A 15,924-nucleotide genomic window follows, 5' to 3' on the forward strand; every position below is an offset into this window, starting at 1 on the left:
TTTAAATTCCACCATATTGTCATCGCTCCTTCCGAGAGTATCCCTAACTATGAGATCATTAATCAATCCTGTCTCATTACACAGGACCAGATCTCGGACTGCTTGTTCCCTCGTAGGTTCCATTACATACTGTTCTATGAAACTATAGTGGATACATTCTATAAACTCCTCCTCAAGGCTGCCTTGACTGACCTCGTTAAACCAATTGACATGTAGATTAAAATCCCCCATGATAACTGCTGCACCATTTCTACATGCATCAGTTATTTCTTTGTTTATTGCCCACTCCACCATAATGTTACTATTTGGTGGCCTATAGACTACTCCTATCAGTGACTTTTTCGCCTTACTATTCCTGATTTCCACCCAAATGGATTCAACCTTATCCTCCATAGCACCGATGTCATCCCTTACTATTGTCCAGATGTCATCCTTAAATAACAGAGCTGCACCACCTCCCTTACTATCCACTATGTCCTTCCAAATCGTTTAATACTCTCGGATATTTAACTCCCAGTTGTGACCATCCTTTAATCATGTTTCAGTCATGGCCACTAAATCATTGTCATTCACGATGATTTGCGCCATCAACTCATTTACCTTATTCCGAATACTATGAGCATTCAGGTAAAGTAAAGTACACTTATGCTGGCTTTTATACCTCTGTTTTGAATCTTAACACTTCGATCAGTCACCTCTCCTAAGTTATATTTCCTCTTAACTTTTCTCCTAATTTTCCTTGTTGTTGAACCCATATCCTCATGTAACAACCTGCCGCGTCGCTTACCATTTATGTTTTTACTTCCCGTTTTATTCCTTTTAGTATTACTGGGCCTATTCACTGAGCTCCCCTCAGTCACTGTACCTTGTAGTCGCTCTTTTTGATTTTTGACTATAGCTTCTCTGCCTTACACTTTCCCCCTTACTGCCTTTTGTTCCTGTCCCTGTTTTACTACCTTCTGACTTCCTGCATTGGTTTCCTGCATCAAAATCACTTAATCCAGATGATCTAGTGAGAATCTCATTAAGAAGAACATATTCATCTTGTAGATAGCAGATCACAAAACAGAATGGTTAGATCTCAAGTCAGCGTTGACCAAGGCACCTGTCCTTGTTCTTTGACCCTGGGTGAGAAACGAAGATTTCCACAGTTGCGAGTCAAAATGGGATTGGAGCAGTGCTCCTTCAAAAGAATGATGATGCTTTTTGGAGACCCGCTTCATATGCATCCAGATCTATCCAGAGGGGCTGGTTTAGCACAGAACGAACAATGCGTGCAGCGCTGGTTCAATTCCTGTACCGGCCTCCCCGAACAAGTGCTGGAATGTAGTGACTAGGGGCTTTTCACAGTAACTTCATTGAAGCCTACTTGTGACAATAAGCAATTATTATTATTATTATCTCTGACTACCACAGAGCAATGGTATGCTCAGATTGAGAAAGAGATTTTAGGCTGGCATACGGGAATACAGAAATTCCATGACTACATATATTGACTTCCGATGTTCACGGTTGAAACATATCACCGACCATTCGTTCATATCATAAGGAAAGATTTGAATGATATGACTCCAAGACTGAAACGAATAATCATGAAACTAAGAAGGTACGACTTTCAACTGGTCTACACTCCAGGCAAAGATCTTATCATTGCTGACGCATTATCTCTTGTGACAGAAACAGATGTCCAGCAACCAGGAGCTCACGTGGAACTTCTAGCTGAAACTCTTCCTGTATGTGATGAAAAACTCAAGCTCATCAGAGCGGAGACTTAAAACGATGTCATATTACAACGAGTAATCAGCCATATGAAAAATGGTTGGCCAAAAAGACACTGTTCGAACTTCAGAAATATTCAATCTGATCTCACTGTTGTAGATGGATTTCTACTTCATCTCGATCGCTTTGTTATTCCTATCACACTAAGGCACATGATCCTCCAGAAGGTTCATCAACGTCATTTAGGAATAGAAAGGTGTAAACGCCGAGCGAGACAGGCAGTATATTGGCCTGGAATAAATACTGACATGGCAATTTTGTACTAGAATGTGAGACATGCCAGTGAAATCAATCATCACAGAGTAAAGAGAAACTCACAACTTACAATCTCGAGAAGACACCGTGGTCGAAAGTTGGTCTTAATCTTTTTCATTTTCATGGTCATAATCATGTCTTGATCATCGGCTGTTTTTCAAACCACCCAAAAGTAATGAAATTATCTGATTCTACTTCAAAATCCGTGATCAAAGCGACTAAAGAAATATTTGCTCGTCATTGGATACCTTGCTGAGTCATGACAGACAATGGACATTGCTTTGATAGTAATGATTGGACAGAATTTGCTCGTAATTATAATTTCACTCATATCACGTCTAGTCCTTTTTATCCGCAATTTAATGGCAAGGTTGAAAAAGGCGTTCACATTGTGAAACAACTTTTCAAGAAAGCACATGACTTTGGCTCAGATCTGTTCTTAGCTTTATTGAATTATAGGGCTACTCCTACCTCAACTGATTTATCTCCTGCTCAGTTGTTATTGAAGAGATCGTTGAATACAACTCTTCCATGTCTACAACTAGCTGATCCTGATATTCAGCAGGACATAGAGAAAATGCAACATCAAAAGCATCTTGAGGAGAAAAACTACAATGAACATGCAAAATCATTCGAATCACTTAATCCAGATGATCTAGTGAGAATACATTCCCCCTGGAGAATGGTCTGATTTAGCTAAGGTCATACGCCAAGCAGCACCGCACTCGTACATTGTTAAAGCGACTGATGGTTCTGTTCTTAGAAGAAATTGATGTGCTCTTCTGAAAGTCAAATCTTCTCGTACGTTATTTCCATTTCTTCAGTTTGATGATAATTTATTACATACTACTACATCATCTGATAAGCAACAAGATGACTTCCAGAAGCCGATGGACAAATCTGCTACTCAATTATCAGAAAGAAGCCTGACAGACTGAACTAGTAAAGAAAAACAAATGAACTGTTTATAAACATCTAAAAAAAGGGGGTGTAATGATATGATAGGTTATATTAAAGAGAGATAATTAATTACTTTAACATCGATTCAATACTATTATTTTGTTAGCTATTACTCAGTAGAGTGTGCAAACCATTTCAAGTAGTGTAAAATAAACTAACTTTGATTTAAACATATAGCTTTATGTTCTTTGTAAACACTACAACCGTGGCTATCTTGGAGAACAATCCAAGAACGTAACAATTATCATTCCTACTTGAGATGCATTGGCCTATTGTCCACAGATCCTGATACCCCATCAAGCAATCATCGCTCCTCCCTGTCAATAGGTCATCAACCAGACCATTGGGTACTGAGACCCGGCCCCCTGAGACTCCATTGGCCGAAGCCCAAGGGCAGGTGAAGAAAGGAGGTGGGTGGCAACAGGGAGGTAAAAATAGGCATTCCAGGCATCTACGGAGCAAAAGACTGGAAGAAAAGAATGGAAGCAAAGACTGGGAGCAAAAGACTCAAAGCAAAAGACTCGAAGCAAAAGACTCGAAGCAAAAGACTCGAAGCAAAGAGTTGAAGCTTGGTGTGTGATGTGAGCTTGACCAGACCAGAAGGAAGGAAGCACACAACAGCCACTGAGAATCACCTTTACAAAGAGGAACCAGAGGGACTCGGGGATCGGATCTGCAGCTTACCAAATCACCTTTGCGGGTAGTAAGGTTGAATCCTAGGTGTTTCTTGTAATTTACGGGTTAACTATATTTAATAAAGTGTGTTGCATTATATCTGTGGCCTACTTTGTTCTACTCACAAATATAGACACCTGGGTAAACTTTAATTAAAGAGCTGGTTGAAATATTTGAATTGGACAGATACAACACTCCCTTCCCCCTGGGTTCTGAAAGTGCCACCAATCGACCATACCCATCCTCTCCAAAAACCCCCCCTGCTCCCTTGCTTGAACTATCCACCCTCGGCTCTCGGACACAGTTAAAATCTCCTCCCATGATCAACTGGTGCGCGCTAAATCCAGGATTGCTGCCAGCAACCCCCTCATAAAACCCACATCATCTCAATTTTGGGGCATAAACATTTACCAACACCACCAGTGGGTGCCTCTTCCAATACACCACACACAATCACATATCTCCCACCCGGATCCTTCACCTTCGCTCTCACAAATCTCATTTTTTTTGCTCATTAAAATCGCCACTCTATTTTGAATCAAACCCCAAGTGGAAAACCTGCCTGACCCACCCCTTCCTTAACCTAACCTGATCCTTCAGGTCCTTCACGCGGAGATGCAGCTTCTGCAGAAAGTCCACCCCGCTTTCAAGCTCCTGAGGTGTGCGAACACCTGCGACCTTTTAACTGGCCCATTCAGTCCAGGGACGTTCCAAGTTACCAGCCTTACCAGAGGCTTACGCCTCCAATCCCCTCTACCGTCCGTCATCTTCCTCACTTAACTCCCGCCCCCTTAATTCCACTCTATACCTAGCCCATCCAGGTAGCAACTTTCTCCGTCCCTGACCATGCCATCTCTCACCCCCTGCCATGTCGCAACAACCTCCTCCCCCCTCCCCCCTCCCCCCTTCCCCCACCCCCCCAGCCATCCCTCTTGGCCTTCTCCCCCACCACCTCGCTTCCGTTCACCAGCATCACCTGCTAGCGCAGCCGCCCCTGCCCAAGGCACCTCCCAATGACCTCCCCTTCTCCCCCCACTCCTCAGCTCAAGGAGGAAGGCTCCCTGCTGACCTTCCCCTTCCCCACCCAAATAAGGACTTCTCCTGAATCCCAGGCAGTCTTCTCCAAAAGCAAACAAACAGATGTTAAACACAAACAGTCCCATAAAACAGGAGAGAGGATGGGAACATCTATCCCACATAAACTTTTCATCCCTAGAACCCATTTACTCTCAACAGCAAACCTCCCCCCCCCCCCCCCCCCCCCCCATTCCCCCAGAAAAAGGCGAAAATCCCCCGAGTCCCTACACCCACTTCAAACATACTCCCGGCCATTACGAAGTGCCAGCACTCCGGTTCCCAAGCATTGTCCGCTCAGTTCTCCCCCAATTTATGCTCCTTAATGAAGTCTTCGGCCACTTCTGTGGTCTCAAAATAATATTCCCAGCCTCCGAACGTCACCCAGAATTTCGCCGGGAGAGCACCCCAAACCTGACCAACTGCCGGTACAGCACCGCCGTGGCCTTGTTGAAGCCTTCCCGCTGCTTCATCAATTCAGCTCCGATGTCCTGATACATTCGGACCTTATTCCACTCCCAGTCGCAGGTACGCTCCTTCCTGGCCCAACTCAAAATCTTCTCTTTCTGCACAGTTTGTGGAGTCTCACAATCATCGCCCGCGGCGGCTCCCCAGCTCTCGGCTTCTGCCTCAGAGACCTACGCTCGGTCCACTTCAGGCACCTTATCTAACACCCCTTCTGCCGCCAGCACCTTCGAGACGTACCTCGTTGCACTCACTCCTTCCATTCCTTCAGGCAGACCCACTATTTGCAGGTCCTGTCTTCGCGAGGTGTTCTCCTGCTCCTACACCCTTGCCCTCAACATTTTACAGAGGTCTCCTAGGAGCTCTACCTCTGCCTCCAGAGCCACCACACGATCGCTGTGATCCGAGATCACTCCTTTGATCTCCCGACCCCTGCACCTCCAAACACTTCTCCACCTGTTTCAATGAACTTGTCAGGGGTGCCACAGCTCCTTGGATGGCCTTCGAGCGATCCTCCTGTATTTCCTTCCTCTGCTGCTGGAATTCCTCCTTGATAAAAGCCATCAACTGCTCCATTTGGGGCCTTGCAGCTTGCATCAGCGCTTCCCCCGTCGCCTTGCTTACATTGGCTGCTGCTGCAGTATACGCCTGCTTTAACTCCCTAACCTAGTCTCTCACTGTCTTCTGCCGGGTTTGATGACCAGCAGACGTACCACTCCTGGGCAAACTATTCCTCCAACCTCCACCTACGCCTTTTCATCAAAATTCCACCCAGTATCGGGTAAAAAGAGTTCTTTCCTGTGCCTTTAAGCAGGAGCTGCCCTGTGTGTGACCACTCAGACCATGGCCACCAGGAAGTGAGTGGCTGGGAAACTGATGATTAACTTATGATCTCAAGGCATGGTAGGTTGCAAAGAGCTGTTTATATTTCGGATCAGCCGATTCAAGGGAGATCAGTGCTGACACATCACTGTCTGTCAGCCAATGGACTGTTTCAAATTCCCAGGCCTTATCAAAGGCCCATACCAATAGGGTGGTGTTTTCTCTGGAAAGTTTCTTCCTCAGTTGGCATTTACTTTTGATTTGGTCAGAAGCTGGAGAGTCACAGCCTGATCCCTCTGTCTCATCTAATGAATTTTTTCTGAAGATTAAAAGTAAAGGCCTTTCTCTCTCCACAGCCAGATTGAACTGCAGGGAAATTCAGTCCAGCTACTAGCTGTAGGCGGGGTCAATTGTTTGAAAACTGTTTGTGTGGAGAACTCTGCTTTTGTCCCAGTGAGAATGTTGCTTATTCCAGTGGAGTTGGAAACGAGTAAGAATTAAAAAGGTCTGAGGTGGATTCTTTGAATGAAGGCCCAGGTTAAAGTGACTCCCCAGAGGGATTCCTATAGCCTTCGAGTTCTGACTGAATGTTCCTGCTAGAGGATCACCAATGGCAGTCCACCAGTGGCTTAGATCCCTGAGCACCCCGGAAGGACAGCCAGCCTGCATCAGAAGCAAGGACACTCACCTTTCATTTTAATTATTATTTTTCCCCTTCCTTTCCCTCTGCATGTGTCTGTCTTGTGTGTGTTTGGGTACAGGATGGAACGGTCAAAGGGAGTGGTTGACTAGCTGACCGTTATAATTATTGCATATTTTGACTTTGTTCCTGTTATAAATAAACAGTTGTTGTGTTTAACTTATAGACCTGGTGGCTATAACTTATTGAGCAGTCAAGTGTGGTGGAGGCAGGTTCATTCGAGTCATTCACGAGGGCATCAGATGATTATTTGAATAAAAACAATGTGCAGGGTTATGGGGAAAAGTGAGGAGAAAAGCACTCAGTCAAAATGTACATTTGGGGAGCCAACGCAGACACAAAGGATTGAATGGTCTCCTTCTACGACGGAACAATTCTGTGATTCTATGACTTTCTTCACGGGCCTCTATCACCTTCTCCTGCTCCAGGGCCTTCTGCAGTGCCAGCAATGACCACCAACCACAGAGGAGCTGCTAGGGCTGAAGAGTTGGCGGACTTGCTTGGCAGCTCTTGGAGGAGGGACCTTCCCCTTTAAAGCATGGGAACCACGCAGCAGTTATATTGCCTGATCGGTATACAATACTATCAGGGTGCCCCACCCCTCACCCCAACCTCCCCTACACCCCCCGGAAATGTCACAACTGAGTTGCCACTGGCTCTCTGACAGGTGGACGAGATCACCACCATGGACATTAAATTCAACTACCTGTCTTTTATTTTGTAGCTCTGTGGTTTTGTCGGGAATAAGAGAGGAGGAATGTTGACATCTGATTCTTGTCAGTGTTGCATCCATTTTCTAGTTTCCAGGATTCACCTGAGCTGTTGTTTCTAACCAAAGTCATTAACTGAAGCGAAATGTTTTATGGTTTTTGATACATTTCTGGTCAATAGTTAATCTCAAAATGGATGTAAAATATAAACCGTTCCTGTCTTTACTCAACCTCACCGTAATAACTTTCCATTTTTTATTGCAGGTTGGCTGTGTGGCATTCTATATTAAACACTGTAAGGACCTTTCCAATACCTGTATCCTTTTCCTCAGCTGGAGGCTGCAGAGTGCTCATTCTGTTCGCCAAGTATTTGAAAGACCTCGAGCGGGATTCTCCGTTAGCCGATGCCAAAATCAGGAAAGGCAATTGGGCGGAGAATCGGTTCCGATGCCGAAATGGTGTTCGGCGCCGATCTGACGCCAAATCGCAATGCTCCAGCACCTCGACGGCGACGAAAATGCGTTCCGGAATGCAAGTTCCTGACGGCATGGCTCACTTGTGCTTTTACAAATTGTGAAAACAGTGTAGTGGATGCTGAAGGCGAGAAAGGGGATGTGGATGGTGTCCAACATCACCGTAGTTTGCTGACAGTTGTGCCGCTGGCCGAGCGGCTTCTACCAGGGCTGAAGAGAGTAGCGGGGGTTGGCGAGGAGCTGTGGGGTTGGGATGGATGGGCATGGAACACCATTTCCGCAGCCGGCAAGGCAGCCATGCAGCTGCGCACACCGCTAACAGCCTACTTTGAACGTAGTGCCGTGGGTCATATAGGTGTCACCTAGGGACTCCCCCCCCCCCCCCCCCCCCCCCCCCCCCCGCCCCTCCTCCCGAGTGCCCTCTGGCCCCAGACAACTCGTCAGCTGTATGGGCACGCTCCAGCACAACCAGTGCCATCTTGTTTACTGGGTTGAGTGTGTGTGAGGAGTGTAATGTGTATGTTCGGCTGCAGCTTGTCAGCCTCCCGAGTGTTGGTCACGGACCCGGTGAATCTCGCCCCATTTTTCATTGGAATTGATTGTGTTCGATGTGGCACCAGTGCAAGCCCCATAACGGTAGTGGAATCGGTCCAGGTGTGGCACAGATTTTTCTGTCGTAAAAGTCCACGAGTTCTGCATTGGCATCAACACTTAGTTTCAGAAACGAGAATCCTGCCCCTGGTCTTGATGCTCTTTTCTCTCTGATGATGGTCCAGAGAGGTGGAACGTTAGCTTGTGCCAACCTTTGTTTAAATCCGTGACATGTAGGTGAAGATCTTCACTCCCAGTGGTTCCATTGTGTTGCAAGCAAACGTGGTTGAGATCCAGAAATGGTACGAATCCAAGGGTCATCTTGATGGAGCAATGGCGATGGTAGAGATCATTCTGGAAGGTTTGGTGAGATGAGCCTTCTGGGTGTAAATTGATCTCCTGATCTTGCAGTGTGTGCAGGGGCAGGGGCACCTGGGAGTTATGTACATAGATCTTTGAAGGACATATTGAGAAAATGGTTATCAAAACACATGGGATCTTGGGCCACTAAAAACGTCAGTGAAACATGAGACCATTGAGGCCATGAACAATTGTGTCAAGCGATGTCAACTGCAGGCGTGATCAGTCAGAGCACAACTAATTGCATCAACCACAGGTGGGAGGAATGCACAACTGGTCCCATGAATAGTTTTGGGTAGCTGGCTGAGTGACGACTGCTCTGTTTTAGAAGCTTGATTGAAATGGTTTTCCTTAAGTGCTTCAACCTCTAGTGGTTCTGAAAAAGAGAATGCAACTGGTTATCCGGATAAGCGTGGGAAATATCATGAAGTCCACTGCAACACACCACATCAGAGAGCTCCTGAAGATAAAAAAGTCAAAAATCCTTATTCCCTTTGAAGAGGTCAAATACTTTTGTGTTCAGGTAAAGTAAGGAACTGCCTGATTGGAAGGGAAATGAAGTAAACATTTTGTTTAGCCTCTATAACTCTCACTTTCTGCTAGGTTCCCAGAGGGAAGAATGATGACAGGAACAAGATCTCTATCGAACTATTGGAGCTTGAGAGACTCAGTGAATCTCAGAGGGTCCTGGGGCGAACCTATCTACATCTGTTTGACATTGTTCAGGTAAGTCCATTCACATAATTAGCATCAAAACACGATCTGAAGAGGAAAGGAATCTGCTTAGGTAGCATCTAGGAGTTAGTCTTTGCAACTAACCCACTGTCTAACTGCTGTATGTGATTTGTGTAGCGAAGCCTGACTCGCACCAATTCCTGTCTATCTCTCATTCCACTGCCACCCAGTCCATCAACACCTCAAATCTAAAATTAGCATTCTCATTCTTAAATTTCCCCAAGGAGGGGCCAAACCCTCCACAAACTCCTCCAGCCCAAAGTCCTCCAAGATCTCTGCATTCTATCAATTCTGGTCTCATGCATGTCTCTGATTTAATTCTAACTCCCCCGGCCACTTCCGCAACCATCGTCTGCTGTGTTCAGCTGTTGTGGTTTGAAACTCTAGAATTCCCTCCCTCAACCTCTCTGCACCTCTCTGCTCTTTTCCCCTTTAAGGTGCACCTTTAAATCTATCTCATTGGCCAAGCATTTGGCCACTTGCCCTCATATCTGCTTTGGTGAGAAAGTGATAGGTTTGCTTGGATAAGGCTCTTGCAAAGCACCTTGGGGCGTTAACGGTGCTATATAAATGCAATTTGTTGTTGCACGGGTCTCCTTGATCTTTCAACAGGTAGCTCACACAGGTAGCTGAGCCACACAAACTAGGAAGGTCCATTCTGATCTCTGAAACAGGGGGAGTGAAGCAAAGGGCACCCAATTGTTCCAAGCCATTGGTATCAGGGTTGTACACACACTCCTCACAACCTGTGTCTAATCAGAAACATGTGAGGGAGGGGGGACTCTCCTTTAATTTGTGTTCCTTCTTTATGTGTCCAGACACATGTCCTCCCATAAGTGCTCAGTGTGGGGCATTCCAGGCCACAGTATACTGAATCCTCCAACACTCTCTGGCTTCATGTCATGCCAAACATTAATTCTCATCCAACCCGAGTTAATTTGGAATGTTTAGTTCTGGACAACACATTTTAGAAAGGATGTATTGGCCTTGGAGAGAGTTCAGTGCCAATCTAGCCTAATGATAGCTGGACTTGCTGGTTCCACAGCGGTTACACAGACTTGTGTTGTATTTCCTCTTTGAGAAGATTAAGAACTCATTTGATCAACGTTTTCAAGATGCTAATGGAAAAAGAGAGGGTGAGTGGAGAGAAATTAAACGCTAGGTTGAGGTGTCTAGGATGAGGGGACATTGTCTGAACTCAGAACCGGTCCTTTCAGAAATGAAATTAGGAAGCAACTTGTGTCTGCAAAGGACAGTTGACGCTAGGTCGGCATGGTTGCACAGTGGCTAGCACGGTTGCCAGGATCCCAGGTTCGGTTCCCGACTTGGTCACTGTCTGTGCGGACTCTGCACTTTCGCTATGTGTCTGCGTGGTTTCTTCCGGGTGCTCCGGTTTCCTCCCGGTTTCATCAAAGATGAATTGGACATTCTGAATTCTCCCTCAGTGTACCTGAACAGGCGCCGGAGTGTGGCAACTACGTCCTTTCACAGTAACTCCATTGCAGTGTTAATATAAGCCTACTTGTGACAATAAAGATTGTTATTATTAATAATTTTAAACTTGCTATTAATATATTTTTGTTAGCCAAAGATATGAAGGGATATGGGGCAAAGGCAGGTCCATAGAATTGTGTCGCAGATTTGCAAAGGTCTCATTGAATGGTGATGAAACAGGCTCGAGAGGCAGAATGGCCTCCTTCAGATCCTATGTTCATACTCATTGCTACATCTCAACAAGCCAATCACAATGAACGACATGAAATTATCTCCATGGTGACAATGAATTCTGGGTCATGCGAATGGCCATTATTATTTATTCAGGCTCTTTATACTTGGGGTCTGCTTGTGATAGTCTTCCCTTCTTTTACTCCATCATTGATGGCTCTGCCCTCATCTGTCTGGGCTCCCCTGCTCTTAAATTGGCAACTAAAAACTTTCTGCCTCTTCACCTCTACCTCCTCAATTGAGACTCTCTTTAGAACATAGAACACAGGACACCACAGCACAGAACAGGCCCTTCGGCCCTCGATGTTGTGCCGAGCTTTGTCCGAAACCAAGATCGAGCTATCCCACTCCCTGTCATTCTGGTGTGCTCCATGTGCCTATCCAATAACCGCTTGAAAGTTCCAAAAGTGTCCGACTCCACTATCACAGCAGGCAGTCTTTAAAACCTACTTCATTTACCAAGAATTTATTCACCTGTCCTGATATTTGTTTTTTGCCCAAGACAGTCTCTGCAAAATGCTTTGGAAGTGTGTTTTTCTCTGTGGAAAGTGCTGTATTAGTACAAGTTGTTGTGGTGAGGAGCACTCATTCATGGATCTGTTTGTCTTTCAGCAAGTTTCAGTCTCAGACACGTTTGAACTGGGGATCAAGAATCTGGTAAGTGTTAAGACAAGGCGGCTGGAATAGGAGAGGCTGTAGGTAGAAGTTGGGGAATATGTACATAAACTCACTCAGACTAAGGGCTGGATTTTCTCTCCTTGCTCCAATTTTGTGTGAGTGTAAAAGAGGGAATCCTGCTTCATACTCAGGCTTATTTATCTTCAGTTAACAAAGGAAATACCACTATGTGTGCCTGAGAAAGACAATGGGCTGCATTCTCTGTCGGCGGGATCCTCTGTTTCGCCGGCAGCGCATTCACGTTTTCAGATTTCCCGACGGCATGGGGGTGCCCACAATTGGAAACCCCATTGACCAGCTGCCGGGACAGGGAATCCCGCTGCCGGTGAGGGTGCGTCGCACCTGAAAACGGGTGGAGCAGGACAGAGAATCCTGCCCAATGTATAACTACCACACAGAGTGAGTTTCACACTGGCTGTCTATGTTCTGGGGTTGCCAATTCTCGAGGGCTTCCCTGGAGTCTCTAGGAACTGACATTAATATTGGGATTGTGCTATGAGAAACTGTTACGACACCCTGTGCAAGTGCGCAGTCAGTTCCAGCCCAAAGACCCCAGAGTACCAAAATAAGTGAATTAAGCAATAATTTGTGTTTTCCTGAGATCTTTAAGCCCTGACTGCTCCAATGTGTTACAGACACCAGATTCATACGTGAAACCAACAAACTGTTTATTTATAATAAGGGTAAAGTTGAACATATAAAGGAAATAATTGGCACTATGGTCTATCTAATCTCAAAACCCCGCCCCACCCTCCACCCAGAAACACACAAAATGAACACAGTGAGGAGGTAGGAAACAGGTTAGTACAATGAAATGAAATGAAAATCGCTTATTGTCGCGAGTAGGCTTCAATGAAGTTACTGTGAAAAGCCCCTAGTTGCCACATTCCGGCGCCTGTTCGGGGAGACTGGTACGGAAATGAAAGGAAAAGGTTTGAGATTAATCTTCACTGCTGTGTGTGACCTCTGTGGGCACCAGTCTTCTCCGAATGTGACCCTCTGAGGAATTAATTTATAGAAGAGATTCAGGTCAGTGCAATTCTGACCTCCAACCACCAGATGGAGCTCACACAGGAGAGTCAGGTCAGTGCAATTCCAACCTACAACCACCAGATGGAGCCCCCATCTCCCTGAGCTACTACTGGAAGCTTAAACCTGAGAATTTTGTAGTATCTTCATTTGCCTGATCCCTGTACAGAAACATTGGCTGTATTATAAAGAGTGGTCGCAGATTGGGTTCTTCCCAGCCATTCGTATAAAGGTTTAAAAACTCTCCGATCTGGTTGAGAAACTGCTTGCAATTTTCCACTCCATGAGGTCTTTTCACAGTTCTGCAGTTTCACAGGTCTTTTAAAGAGGTTTGCCTTCACAGATCTGACTAGGAGGTTTTAAAATTACCAGGCAGAGGGAGAGAGAGGAAGAGAGAGTGCCTTCCAGCTGCTTCCAGGCTGAACTCTTCACAGAACTGAGGACAAAAAGGAGCTCCACAGATGACCCGCCTTTCTTCCGGAAGATTCTGAATGGCTCCACCAGTTTCAGATTCATTGATTGGCTGCTTGCCAATGAAGTGTTGGGCACTGTGGACTTGTGAAGCAGACATATGCCATCAACACTGAAGAAGGTTCAACACTATTTTATTAACTACTTATAAAATAATAGACCTACAATAACTGTGGGTTTACACGATGCTAGTTTAACTAGAGACCTGTGCCTGTCTGAACCAGTTGAATCTCTCAGCACGTGGTGTGAGTCTGTACTAAACTTGATGCGCTCTTGTGCTTCTGAGAGGCAGCATCCAGAATGAGCGGGAAGAGTGATGCTCTCTGCCTTTATAGTGCGCGTGTTCTAACTGGTAATTGGCTGCAGTGTTTGTGCATGTTGATTGGTCCTAGTGTATGTCCCTCAGTGTGTGTTTGCACCATGATATACTGGTGTATATTATGACATCCCTCCCCGTTTAAAAGATTTTGATGTGAATGTGAAACAATAAATAGTGTGGATGTATGAAGAATGTTCCTAATTACATGTGAGGTGTGAAGACATATGTACAAATCTATATACAGGAAACAAAGCTATATACAAGGGAAGGTGCCTGGTACAGATAGTTAGTATGCAACAAATGGAACAATAACAGTGCAATATACAAACCGATAGAAAACGATTTAACAAGGAAGGAAACAGCTCAGAGAGTCCATAAATTTGCAAAGTTCATAAATTCAGTCTCTAGAGATGGGCGACGAACTCTGGTTGACCGCCTCAAGGGTGGGTCAATGGCCGCCAGGTCAGGAGCTGGGTGGGCTGCAACAGTCAGGGGGAGGCAGAGCTCTGCACAGTCCATGGCAGGGTCAGCAGAGGAACTGTTCAGAGGATCCCGGGACGACTGTGGAACAAGGCGAAGGGCACGCCGATTGCGGCGCCGAATGGATCCGTCCGGTAACCTAACCAGGAAGGAACCGGGGGGGGGGGCACCTGCCTAAGGACAACAGCAGTTGCAGACCAGCCACCATCTGGTAGATGAATGCGAACCTTGTCGTTTGGCTGGATGTCGGGGAGATCAGCAGCACGTGAGTCGTGTGTCGCTTTTTGCTGCGCCTGCGATGTCTGCATCCTGTGAAGCAAGGGGACATGATCGAGATTCGGGGTGTGGATTGACAGCACCGTCGTCCTGAGGGTGCGGTTCATCAGTAACTGTGCAGGCAACAGCCCAGTGGAGAGCGGGGCAGAGCGATAGGCCAACAAAGCGAGATGGAAGTCAGATCCGGCATCGGCAGCCTTGCAGAGTAGCCTCTTGACTATATAAACCCCCTTTTCCGCCTTGCCATGGACTGAGGGTACAGGGGACTGGATGTGATGTGTGCGAAGTTGTACTGCCGGGCGAAGCTGGCCCATTCCTGGTTTGTGAAGCAGGGGCCATTGTCCGAAATCACTGTGAGCGGGATGCCATGCCGGGCAAACGTCTCTTTGCACGCCTGAATGACAGCAGAAGAAGTGAGGTCGTGCAACCTGATGACCTCCGGGTAGTTAGAGAAGTAATCAATGATTAACACATAGTCCCTGCCCAATGCGTGGAACAGGTCAATGCCCACCTTGGTCCAGGGCGATGTGACCAACTCATGAGGCATCAGGATCTCCCGTGGTTAGGTGGGTTGAAAACGCTGGCAGGAGGGGCAGTTGAGTACCACATTGGGAATGTCGTCGTTGATTCCTGGCCAGTTGACATCTTCCCTGGCCCTACGGCGACATTTCTCAACACCTAGATGGCCTTTGTGCAGCTGCTCTAGGACCAGCTGGCGCATGCTGTGCAGGATCACGATGCGGTTTAGCTTCAGGAGAACCCCCTCAACGACCGGCAGATCATCACGAACATTGTAAAACTATGGGCATTGGCCCTTGAGCCACCCGTCCGTCATTAGGCGCATGACACGCTGCAGCAGGGGGTTTTACCAGGCGTGCATCCGATGCTGGCAAGTGGGAGGCTGCGAACTGAACTTGAGCGTCGACCTGGCAACCGAACCCTTCGTGATCGCATGGAGTGGTGACCGACCTAGAGAGGGCGTCGGCAATGACAAGGTCGTTGCCAGGGGTATAAACGAGTTGGAAATCATACCTCTAGAGCTTGAGCAGGATGCGTTGGAGGCGAGGCGTCATATCATTCAAGTCCTTTTGTATTATGTTGACGAGCGGGCGATGGTCGGTCTCAACAGTAAACTGGGGAAGTCCATACACATAGTCGTGGAACTTCACGACACCGGTCAGAAGGCCGAGGCACTCCTCTATTTGCGCGTAGCGCTGTTCCGTGGGGATCATTGCCGTGACGCATACGCAACGGGGGCCCATGACGAGGCCTCATCATGCTGCAGAAGCACGGCTCCAATTCCAGACTGACTGGCGTCCGTAGAGATTTTAGTTTCCTTGTTCGGAT

At 46.6% G+C, this 15,924-nt stretch overlaps 1 protein-coding gene across 1 annotated transcript in view; it reads left to right on the forward strand.

The window, feature by feature from the left end:
• LOC119962278 (microtubule-associated protein futsch-like) overlaps positions 1-15,924 on the forward strand; it is a 433,376-nt gene that overhangs the window by 23,690 nt on the left and 393,762 nt on the right. Inside the window, exons 3-6 of the mRNA XM_038790266.1 lie at positions 7,705-7,756; positions 9,236-9,387; positions 9,468-9,590; positions 11,937-11,981. Of these exons, the coding sequence (XP_038646194.1) occupies positions 7,705-7,756; positions 9,236-9,387; positions 9,468-9,590; positions 11,937-11,981 (372 nt within the window). The remainder of the gene's footprint in view (positions 1-7,704; positions 7,757-9,235; positions 9,388-9,467; positions 9,591-11,936; positions 11,982-15,924) is intronic.

Source organism: Scyliorhinus canicula, chromosome 2 (assembly GCF_902713615.1).
Source record: "Scyliorhinus canicula chromosome 2, sScyCan1.1, whole genome shotgun sequence".
NCBI lineage: Eukaryota > Metazoa > Chordata > Chondrichthyes > Carcharhiniformes > Scyliorhinidae > Scyliorhinus > Scyliorhinus canicula.